This window comes from Saccostrea echinata, unplaced genomic scaffold, assembly GCF_033153115.1.
Source record: "Saccostrea echinata isolate AGI-Se365-2 ecotype Australia unplaced genomic scaffold, CSIRO_AGI_Sech_v1 ptg000056l, whole genome shotgun sequence".
Taxonomy (NCBI): domain Eukaryota; kingdom Metazoa; phylum Mollusca; class Bivalvia; order Ostreida; family Ostreidae; genus Saccostrea; species Saccostrea echinata.
This window is the reverse complement of record NW_026889805.1, coordinates 13,218,585-13,230,595: the sequence shown is the minus strand read 5'-3', so window position 1 is coordinate 13,230,595 and position 12,011 is coordinate 13,218,585. Positions and strand designations below refer to the sequence as shown.

General features: G+C 32.3%; 1 protein-coding gene across 1 annotated transcript in view; it reads right to left on the bottom strand.

Moving 5' to 3' along the window:
* The window catches only part of LOC133173859 (uncharacterized), a 75,408-nt gene that overhangs the window by 42,188 nt on the left and 21,209 nt on the right, over nt 1-12,011 (bottom strand). Inside the window, exons 14-23 of the mRNA XM_061308932.1 lie at nt 11,352-11,434; nt 11,149-11,257; nt 10,934-11,015; nt 10,528-10,644; nt 9,558-9,675; nt 9,255-9,379; nt 9,035-9,123; nt 6,265-6,327; nt 6,080-6,124; nt 5,981-5,988 (exon numbers count right to left, since the gene is read on the bottom strand). Of these exons, the coding sequence (XP_061164916.1) occupies nt 5,981-5,988; nt 6,080-6,124; nt 6,265-6,327; nt 9,035-9,123; nt 9,255-9,379; nt 9,558-9,675; nt 10,528-10,644; nt 10,934-11,015; nt 11,149-11,257; nt 11,352-11,434 (839 nt within the window). The remainder of the gene's footprint in view (nt 1-5,980; nt 5,989-6,079; nt 6,125-6,264; nt 6,328-9,034; nt 9,124-9,254; nt 9,380-9,557; nt 9,676-10,527; nt 10,645-10,933; nt 11,016-11,148; nt 11,258-11,351; nt 11,435-12,011) is intronic.

Here is a 12,011-nt window from a genome sequence, read left to right as displayed (position 1 = left end):
GCTTTAATCCCAATATATAAATACATGTATATAAATGTGTATGTGTACTGGGTATTCAACAAACACATAACTCAAACAGGTATATATCATATCAGACATATTCCTTTGAAGCTATGTGTGTGCATTCACCAATCTCATCAGATGTTGCATTGGTTTAACTAAGGGCAGGTACACACGGTAAGGCTTGCCTTATAAGTCTAAAACCTTACGTTTTGCAGGACGTACGGCTCTTGCGTCCACACGCTAAGGCAAGACTTACAAGATTATAAACAACATTTCCATAAATCCACGTCTTTTTGAGCCGTAAACAGTGCGCATCATTAAAACAGAAGCATAGATTACTAGCTGGGACCTTTGGAATAATTTTACCGACCAGTGCATTCACACTTCTAAAAAGAGAGGAGGTTGTACAAAAGCATTTGCGGATATTTTCATTATCTTATTCGAATATACTTTATATGTTTCCTTCAATCTACCCACGTGTTTGATAAAAATAGATTGAACTGTAGGTTATTGGATTTTATTGGTTGAGAGGAACATGACAGCTAAGTCTTGTATTAAGAAATAGAGCCGTGCTCTATTCGAAAGTCAGACTTATAAGGCTTGAAAAACTGTGTATTAAGGGTGTACACACGGTAAGGCAAGAACTTAAGTTCCATGACTTATAAGGCAAGCCTTACCCTGTGTACCGGCCTTAAGACCCGGCTCTCACCACTGTTTGATAATCCCTAATCCCACAGGTAGCTGTAGGTGAAACATTGAAAACAGTTTCTATGCACTGTATACTACAGCAGGATGTCCATTTTATGATATGAAATTTAAAGGTATTACATAGTAAACATTGTGATCACTTTTATTATTCTAATTATGATGTAAAGTAATTATTGATATTTGAGAACCATGCATGTGTCACCATTGTGGATGGAAACTTCTAAATTGCAGAACTGAAATTAAAAAATTTATTTATACTTGTATGTCTGGGCTATATTAAAGCTTTTGTTTAACATCGTGCTTTAAATCTAGAAAACACACAAGAGAATAATTGTCTTCTAGTAGCTTAGAACTTGTCAACCTTGTGCATTTTGAAATGCTATTTAATAGAGTGCAGTGTTTAAAAGTCTCATTTCTCTTACTAAAAAAATGACACGAATCATTTATACACAAATAAAAGCTGAAAGTAATGTGTTAATACAATTTTATTTTATGTACATCTCTATTGATCGTTTATAACTATATACACTTTGAACAATCTTTAGGTGGGTATTATCTAGAATGACCTTTAACCTCAGTTTAAACACTTTTTGCATTGACGGATTTATAGCAGATATATATATACTTCCTTTACTAGAAGTTTATATAATCAAATAAAAAATCGCAATAAGAGCAACTGAAAAAGAACTATGACCTTGAAAACAATTTTGTTACTTATGGAAGCATATAATAGATATGACTTTCGAAAACATTTTGTACAAAGATTCTCCCATACCTGATCTATATAAGGATTAAAAAAAGAATTAAAAATGGAAACAAATTTGAGCTATGTTTTTTTCTTAATTAAAATTTTTTTTTTATGTTAATGACATTATTATCAAACCAACATTCTGTTTATGTTTGTAGTACATATCAATGAAGTAAGAATCACACTACTTTTAGTAATCCAACTAACATATTTGACATATGCTACGTGCATTGATGACGTTCTCCGTCCAAATTTTTCTTTGATACTTTGGTTGAAGAAAAAAATATATAATTCATTTTTTAAATCACTTCCAAATATCCATGGTATTTGAGATATTAGTGTTTGAGATACCAAAGTTCAACTGTATTTAGATTTTGACAATTAATTTATCACTACTATCTTAACAACAGAAATATATAAAAATACTCAAAAAACCCTTCCTCTCTGTCTTTATTCAAAATTGCAGAAAAACAAAAAAAGAACAAGGATATTTTGAAAGAATAAAAAATTAATAAATATACTATTAATGTGCTACTATTTAATGCATCATATCCAATCATGCATGATCAGTTACTAGAATCTGTTCAAAGGGGACATCATCTATAAGGTGTAATTGCAAGATTAGCATTATACACTGTAGATGTATAAATTATTACTTTATTTTAATGACTTCTACAAACTTCAAAGACTGAAAACACATTAACTAGAAGATGGAAAACTGAATGGGCTAAATTGTCAATACAAGTTGGAGCACTTTAATATGTTTTGGTTAAAGTGAATTGAACATGTCTATATTTATAATCTTTTAAACAGACTAAACATTTATTTAAAAAACTAGAACATTTATTTGATCTTTTCTGCAAATGACTTTGTCAAGGTTGTATTTTTTCTCATTCTATGAATTACAAAATAAAACTTTGTGAAAAAGAAATAGAAACGGCATAAAAGTTGCCAATCTCTATCCCTAAATATATCTATATCATCCAATTAAATTTATTTTACCAAAATAAAAAAAAATAGCATAGACAAAAAACTGTTAAGTCTTACCTATGAATGACAATGTTAATGTCAGCTATATCCGCTCACATATTGAGAAAAATATCCACGAGAGTCAGCGGTAAACAGCTGATCAATAGACGCGCTTCACAGGGTTTTAACTGTTCCGATATTTTTAGCACTTTACCTATGTAGAAAATGATAAGACTAGAAATTGTAAAGGCCCCATAAGCACATTGTTAACTTATCCAAGATCACACGAGTGAAGAAAAGCATATAAGGATTTAACAACAGGTGTATGAATTACATAACATAGTCCAGTCAGCAATATTGGTTGTCAATATTGGTAAAGCAATAATACTTACAGGTTAAAGGGTCAGCATGTTGATTTCTTGTCCAGTTAACTGGAGTAATAATGCAAGTTAAAGGGTCAGCATGTTGACAAGCTAGTTGCTAGTTTTGAATGGTCCTCAGGATATGACTGTGAAATTAAGTCTGCAGTAGATAATTATCTATTTAGTTTCTTTATGGTTTTATCAATTTCTTAAAGCCCCTTAGCAGTCCCAGTATTCATTAAAATAAGGTAAAATCTGCTGTGATTATGTAATCTTTCACAGCTTATTAGAATTAAGGAGATAATCTAGCAAACATTGTTACAGAGAAGGAAGTTTATAATTAATTTACTGCCTGATACTATATCTAGGTAGATAAGATGAAAACTGAAAACTCCTTGCATGATTTTAATCAGTACTTTATTCATGACTTAATTAAGACCTGACAAACAATAACACAAGAACTTTTACACACCAAAAATCAGACATTTTTCTTATACACACTATTTCTTTTCTACACCCACAAATTAAATAATCTTTACTATTTATCTTCTCAAAATCATACACTTTCATACAGTGTATCTATAGAAAAATTGAGTACAGTTTGAATGTGACTCAATATTGTTGATATTTCTGATGAACTAACAGCAGCAGCTCAGACAGAAAATCTGTTTTAAACACATCAAAAGCAAATACAGAAAAAAACCCTTTACACATAATAAGTATTCTGTAATTCTGAACATAAGGCCTGTTATCAACCACAACATATCTATCTCACTAGGTGTAACTAAAGGAACAAATAAATGCAGCATGTAAAACTAAAACAAAAGATTTTGGAATAGGTAGAAATTCTGATGACCCCCCCCCTTTTTAAAAAAAATGATAATAATAAACAATAAACTAGCTCTTAACTTAAAAAAAAAAAATTGATAAACTTCCTGAAAAAGAGAATTTTTTTGCTTGCTTACACTTTCTGCATTAAATCCACTACACTACAATATGCTTAATATATTCTGTGAGGATTTGTACACATTAATGCTAAACTATGGCAATTACTTAAATTTAAAACTATGGAAACATGAGGTTATTCAAGTTCAAAATCGGTGAAAATTTAAATTTGAAAGTAAATAACATATACATGTATCATATTTATCTACACTCCATTTTGTATTTTTATTTTTTAGCTCAGATCTGCCATATATAGCTTTAATGTTGTTCTGTGGAACAATACAAAAGAGCAAGCACACTATAACAAATCAAATTTCCAAATTATGATGTGAATCTATTTTTTTCCACATCTTCAAAAACCGTTTTCAATTTTGATTTTGAAGTTACATGTATTCTGCCTTGGGAAACAATTTCCAGGATGCAGTGCAATGGCAACTAAGCTACCGAGACAGGAAAATACAGTTAAAAGCCATGAAATATAACCCTAAAATTTAACTGTATTCATTTCTACAGTAAAGCATGATAAAACATCATTATTTCTGAATTTTGCCACTTTTTTGTCAATTTAAAATTTCCAATTCAAAGGGTAGTCAGCACCCCTAAAAAGAATTTCAATGGCCATTGCTTTAAGTAAAGACTACACATTACTGTAGAAAAAAAAGGAGAAATTTTTAAAAAATCTCAGGTTTCTGCACTATGAATTACCACTATGGGAAAATACCCTTATTATCTATTCATTATCAATTTGCTGACATCATTCATTTAAAAACAGACTTTGTGCAAAACATTCTAACTATGTATAAAGACACAACCATACACAGAGAATACATGTAAAACATACCATAAACCAACAGATTTTAATATGTAAACATAACTAACATATACCTGGTATTTTTATTTAACTTTACAATCTAAAGCTTAAAAACCAAATTAATATTTTTGAAGCAGCCCCCCCCCCAATTTTGCAGAGTTTGTTCATATTATTCACTTTAAAATGATGACAATGTTGAAATGATATCACTTGATGTTCTACTTTTATAATTTTATAACTTTGAACCATAACTTGACATAAATAGATTTCTAAGGGCTAGATCATCTATAACTAAAGGATGCACACTCTTACATGTAGAAACCTTTATACAATTCTTGATCTGGGCTATCACGGGAGAAAACAGAGGTAATAAGGTTACAACCACGGGACAACATTAATCAATATCTGGTAATTAATAAATCAATCCACATTATTGAGTGTACACTGAATTATTAAACCAATCAATCACATCTAGGACTACATTTAGCTTCATCATTGCTGTAATGTAATGACATCTCGGTGGCTGTTTGACAGCACAAATAAAAATTTCTTGAGAAACATCTGTAAATAGCATATATTAAGAATATTAACAATAATGTACAAAGGTTAGTAACAATGTTAAAAATTGATTCAAGAATATTCAAAGAAAATACAAACAAAAACAAAAAAAAAGAGGTAGACAATCCAACTCCTAAAAACATGACAAAAACAAAATGTGTATGATCAGTTAGAAATTGTACAGATGGTTGGACGATATAATGAACATTTTTAATACTAATCATCTCAGTACAAGGAAAAATAACACATGAAAAAAAACATCAAAAAACATTTTGTCTTAATGGTTTTGTTGGTGTATTCTTAATGAGCTATTCTTACTTTTCCTTAATTTTTTTTAGCTATTTGCACATAAAATCTGTACAAACAAGTAATAATCAAAATTTTAAACCTGGTAGAATAATACAGAATAATGTATTTAACTGGTTAGTTTTGGGGGTTCAGCACTATTTGTTTAAGTCAGACTTTTGTTTATTGTATAAAGCCAATTTCTTCTGTAATCGAGTATAACTATCTGTTGGACCACAAGCTGCTTATTGAACACTACCAACTCTGAGTGTCTGGGGGCACGAAATCCACATCATTTAATGAAATAAGTTTGCTGAGATGTGTTAAAATTATATATATCTCCTTTCTACTCTCATAAAAAGTAGGAGCATTAATTTCTTTATCCAAATATTTAGTACTACATATTACGATTGTTTATGACATTGTGCTTAATTTGGAACACATCATGTTTATGAAAATGAATTAGTTTGCATTGCCAGTATTGCTGTTTATCACAAAGTTGATGCCATTTTGACAGTGTCTGAAGCATTCATTTGAGAAAAAACAAACCAAGCATCTTAACCAACATAAGAAGACCTCTTCTATATCAACTCTAGCACCTACAAAACAAGAAAAACTATCAGCTTTTTTATCTTACATAAGCAAGTTTATCTGCTTCCAGATTTTCTAATTATATCTGAGGGCACAAACCTTGACTGTTCCTTGGCTGTTTGCTGCTACTATCACATTTGATCCCTGTAAGCAAACACATTTTATAGAGAATGTTTCATATTGTAAAGGTAAATTATATATGATGAATACCATTCTATAATAAAAATATCAAGAGACATGGGAAATCCCCCTCCCCCTTAATCCACCATTACTTTTCTACTTACAGGTCTCCAGGCCACAGCACTCACAAACTCATTCACTTCATCTTCCTTCTTGTCCTTCTCCTGCTACAATTACAGATTTATCTTTTATGTTTATATTTAGTTTTCACTTCAATCCCTATCAAGAAAAGTTATAATTTTTCATCCAAGAAAATGCCATCAACGTTGGAAAACAGGCCAATTCAAAAAGATTCTAAGAATCTTTACCTTTATGAGCCTTTGTTAAACAAGAGACCCATGGGCCACAGTGCTCACCTGCATCACCTTGGCCCTGTTTGTTCTTCGAAAAGTGGCCCTACCCCATACCCCAGGGCCTTGATTTGATTAAAATTCAATCTACACTTTCTGAAGATGCTTGCATATAACTAATCATGACCATGCTATTATTGAGAAGAAGATTTTAAAAATTTTTTTTCATATATATTTCCATGTAAAACTTTGTTTGTCTATTCTGGCCCCAACCTACCCCTGGGAGGCATGATTAGAACAATATTGAATCTACACATTCTGAATATGCTTGCATATTTACAATATAACAAATCATGGGCCAACTGTTCTCTAAAAGTGCCATGACATGTAAAACATTTATATTAATTTTGGTCCCACCCTACCCTAGGGGCCAAGATTTGAACAAACTTGAATCTATACTTTCTGATGATACATGCATGTTAATATCCACTACTCATTGTTCTTGAGATGAAGATTTTAATGTATTTTTTCTGATGTAGAACTTTAATCCTATTGTGGCCCCACCCTACCCTGGGGGCCTTGATATGAACAAACTTGAATCATCACTATCTGAGGATGCTGGCTTATCAATATTACTATTTATGGCCTTGTTGTTCTTGAGAATTTTTTTTTATAATTTATCCTTATATATTCCTTTTTAAAACTTAAATCTCCTATGTGGCCCCAACCTACCCCCAGGGGCCGATTTGAACAAACTTGATTCTACACTATATCAGGAGAGCTTTCACTTAAGTTTCATCTTTTCTTATCCAGTGGTTTTTGAGACAAAGATTTTTAAAGTCATCCACTCTATTTTTGTATTTTCTTAATTATCTCCTTTCAAAATGGTGTGTTCCATCATCTGAAGTAATTTGAATCCCCTTCACCCAAGGATGCTTTGTGCCAAGTTTGGTTGAAATTGGTCCAGTGGTTTGGGAGAAGTACAAAATGTGAAAAGTGAACAGACAGACGGACAGTAGGACAAACAAATTTCCATCAGGAAAGTTCACTTGATCCTTTGGCTCAAACTCAATATCATATAATGGGTTATTTTTAGTGATGATCCATTTCATATTCACTTTCTTCATGAGCATTTTTAGATTGCAAAAGATTTAACTCCCATAAATACAGTATACAGGGTTATTTTTCGCCCCGTCTTATTTTCACCCTTTCACACTTGCAAACAATTTTGCCCTGTTTTAAATGCGCCCAGTTGCAGCTCTGTTTAAGAAATTATACTATGTTCTTTGAATTCGCCCCGTTTTAAATTTGCCCACATGTGAGAAGAGCGAGGGGCGAAAATAAAATGGGGGCAAAAATTTCCCTTTACACAGTATGTCATTGAGTGTATACTGTATAGCCTACAAAGATAACTATTTAACCACTAGAAAATTGCAAAAACTGGACTACGCCAATGAAAAATTAGTGATTTGGCATATTTTTGCAAACATTTTGAAAAAAACCCTTAAGTTTATTTGGTATCACAGGCAAGAAGTAGGATAACAAGAGGCCCATGGGCCACAATGCTCACCTGAGTAACTTTGGCCCTGCTGTTCTTCACTAGACTTTCCCCACCCCAGGATACTTCCAAATAAGTTTCAGCTTTTCTGGCCCAGGGGTTCTTGAGAAGAGGATTTTTAAAGATTTTTCGTACATATTTCAATGTAAAAAATGGATTCCCTATTGTGGCCCAGCCCTACCCCCAGGGGTCATGTTTTTTAACAATTAAGAATCTACACTACCCCAAGATGCTTCCACATAAGTTTCAGCTTTTCTGGCCCAGTGGTTCTTGAGAAGAAGATTTTTTAATGACCCCACCCTATTTTTGCTTTTTCTAGATTATCTCCCCTTGTTAGGGGCTTGGCCCTTCATTTTAACAATTTAACTTCCCCTTCACACAAGGATGTTTTGTGCCAATTTTGGTTAAAATTGGCCAAGTGGTTCCTGAGAAGAAGTTGAAAATGTGAAAAGTTTACAGACGGATGGATGGACAGATGGACAGCTAGACAGACGTACAGCTAGACGGACAGATGGACGGCTGACAGACAATGGGTGATCAGAAAAGCTCACTTGAGCTTTCAGCTCAGGTGAGCTAAAAAGTGCAGAACCACAGCATATGATATGCCTGTCAAATATTGTTCAATTATCATAAACAGATTAGAGTGCAATGAAGAAAATAATTTCATCCTTGGTACAAAGATTTCAATGATTTTTTCATTCCTAATGTCTGATGTGCATCTTCTATGGTGTAATTTTTAATTAGAACAAATATTACATCATATACGTCACAGTGACCTACTTTTAATGTGAGACACACCTTCTACCCAAGATGTATCAGCTGACAAAGTTTGATTATTCTAGGCCTCATGGTATTTAGGTTATAAGATGGACACAAAAAAGTTAACAAACAGAAAGACAGACTGACGTGAACCTCATATCACAACGTGTCCCATCTTAAAATGGGCATATAAAACTTATGGTTGTATAGATTTATCAGTATAAGATGCACCTTCAAAAGAAATTGTTTGCATATACATGTACTCACCAGCACACTTCGGACTGTGTCAAACTTAAATGTCATCAGTTGTTTTGAAAGCCCTTTGTAGTATACATACAAAGAATTGTTTTCACTTCCTAGAAAAAAAGTCAATAACATCATTAAGATTATGTAACACTCATATGCTTCATTATTCTGCATGAATATATCTCTATAAAATTAATGTAAAATAAGCAAAATTAACAATACAGACAAATGTGAGACATACCACAGGCTATATAATCCCCATCTGTAGCTAAACCAACAAAGTTTTTCTCATTGATATGTCCTTTAAATGTTCTCAAACAATTTGGTTTACTTATATTCCAAAGTTTTAGCTGACTGTCTGTTGATCTGTAAGTAAAAGAAAGGCCACATCAACTCAATGCTTTCAGAACAATCCAAGGGAAGTAATTTCTGAGAAATGACAGATGAATGTATGCTGGAAGCCTGTGTAAGGATGTTGAAATGTTCTGCCAAATATTCCTCTATTAATACATACTAGTATACATGTATATATATTTGTACTTACGCTGATACAATTTCTGTGGTATTGAGGAATTTTGTATATGACACTGCTTTTCTGTGACCCTTAAATACCATCACAGCCTCTTTTGTATTCCTCAGATCATAATAATGAACAAAATGATCTAAAAGACAGAAAGACAAAATTGTAAATGATCAACAGAAAAAAAAAACCCAGTCCAGTGGCTAAGTTTTCCTAATATTTGAATCTACACAACATGACAATACTTCCAAGGTATTAAAACTGAGGCTTGTTGTTTCTTCTAAGACTTTATAAAGAATACTTCCTATTTACTCTAATCCAACCTAGCCTCAGGACTGATAAAATGAGGCCATGGTATGGGGATGATGCTAATCATGAGAATCCTTTCAGCAATATGTATTCCTGTCTAAATGTTTGCTTCCCTTTTGTAACACCTTCCTATCTAGGGACATGATTTATACAAAACTGAAGGACAAGGGGATGGATCAATTGTAGTCATGCTGTTATGAGAAGAGGATCTTGGATGATTATTTTCCTATCTATTTTCTATTCTATTATCTTTTTCCTTATCTATTCATATGTAGAACTTCCAATGTGGTACCATCATAGCTACAAGGGGCTATGTTGTTAAGATTTTGAATTTTCTTGAATGATTCCATAACTGATAAAATATTGGCCTTCTGCCTCTAAAAAGATTTTTCAAGTTGTCCCTGTGCCCTCCGCAAAATTTTGACAATCTTTTGAAATCCCACATTAGAACCAGGATTACTCACAGATTATTCGTGTGATGTTTGTTTAAAATAGGATCCCTGGATCTTAAGATCTTGAAAATTTGAAAAGTAAACCAACAGAAAACAGCTGATGGCGACAAACTTTGATAAGAAAAGGCTTATTAGAGCCTTCTTCCAGGTGAGCTAAAAGTATAATTCATATATAAGAACATGAGACTGAATGCATTTGATAAATGAGAAATTTTATAACATCATAATCTTACCAGCAGAACCAAAGGCGAGGTGATATCTGCTCTCAGGGTTAAACTTAACACAACACACATTAGCTTTAGCCTCCAAACAGGCAATTGAGTTTTCTACATTTGTGGACCAAAGCTTAACTACAATATACACATGTACATGTAATTACACCAAGTGATCTTTTACCAGATAAATCTCATTTACCATTTTTTTAAAAAACCAATACAGGATTTTAACATTTTTTTAACCATGTTAAAAAAATTCCAATTTTTAAATGAAAGAAACTCACATGGATCTCAAGTAAAAGTAAGTAAAGTAAATTTAAATTATAGTCTGATTACCTACATTAAACAGAAACATGAGATTAAAGCTCTTTATTTGAACCAAGTAACCAAGTACACAATATCTTTTATACTGAAATTACTCTACCTTTAGCATCATCTGAACCCGATGCCAGAAGCTTAGGGTCCATTGTATTAAAATCTACACTCCAACATCTCTTTTCATGTTCCTAAGACACAGGCAAGTAAAAAACACACAAGATTACTCCAAAGTCAAAATTCAAACAAAAGAAATCATCCATACAAAAAATGTTACATCTGATACATCTACAAATATGGTACGTTTATTAAATTTCCATTTACCTGAAAGAGTTTGGATTTTTGACCCGTAAAGGCATCCCATAGTGTGATTGTTCCTTCATAATCAGAACTGGCCAGGACATTTTTGTGATAACTGCTCCACGTTACACAGCTGATATAACACACAAGACACCCAAATTATTATAGCTATCTCACAGGCCTGTGATCAAGTTTACCAACTATAAACTGATAAAACATTGCCTTACCTTATTTTAGAATTGCAGATCATCTCATTAACTGGATAATGTATATCTACAGCATCTTTGATCACAGTCCCATACTCAAATACCTGTACATACAGCAAAGTATGAAAATGAAACAGTACGATATTGTGATTTACATGAAAGAATTTCACTAGTTTCCTTACAGTCTGAGGAAATGAATAGGAAATTGTTATATTACATTCATGTATTTATCACAAGTTTACTCCTTTATACAGTGGATATCAGTCATATAGAGGATATTCAATGTTTTGTTATTAGATATGGAATTTATTTCATGAGTGGGACAGAATTATTTTGATATTTTCATGAGTGTGAAGCACAAGTGAAAATAAAAAAAAAAATTGAAATAAATTCCATATCCAACTACAAAACATTGAAATTTCTGTTTATTACATTTTCTTTGATTTTCCCTTTGCCTCTGTCTTTTCTTAATACAGTGCCATAGGCTGTGACGACAGAATTGTGCGGTTGAGATGTCATGGCTTAGCAATTGTGAGATTGAAAACATTGTGACATGGATTTTAGCAACATATTTGGAAGTAAATTGGTAGTTTTAGTCTCTATCAAGATGGTTTAGTTAATATCTCTGTCTTATGACACGCCAGAAATTATTCAATCTAATTAAAATTAGATGTTCCGAAT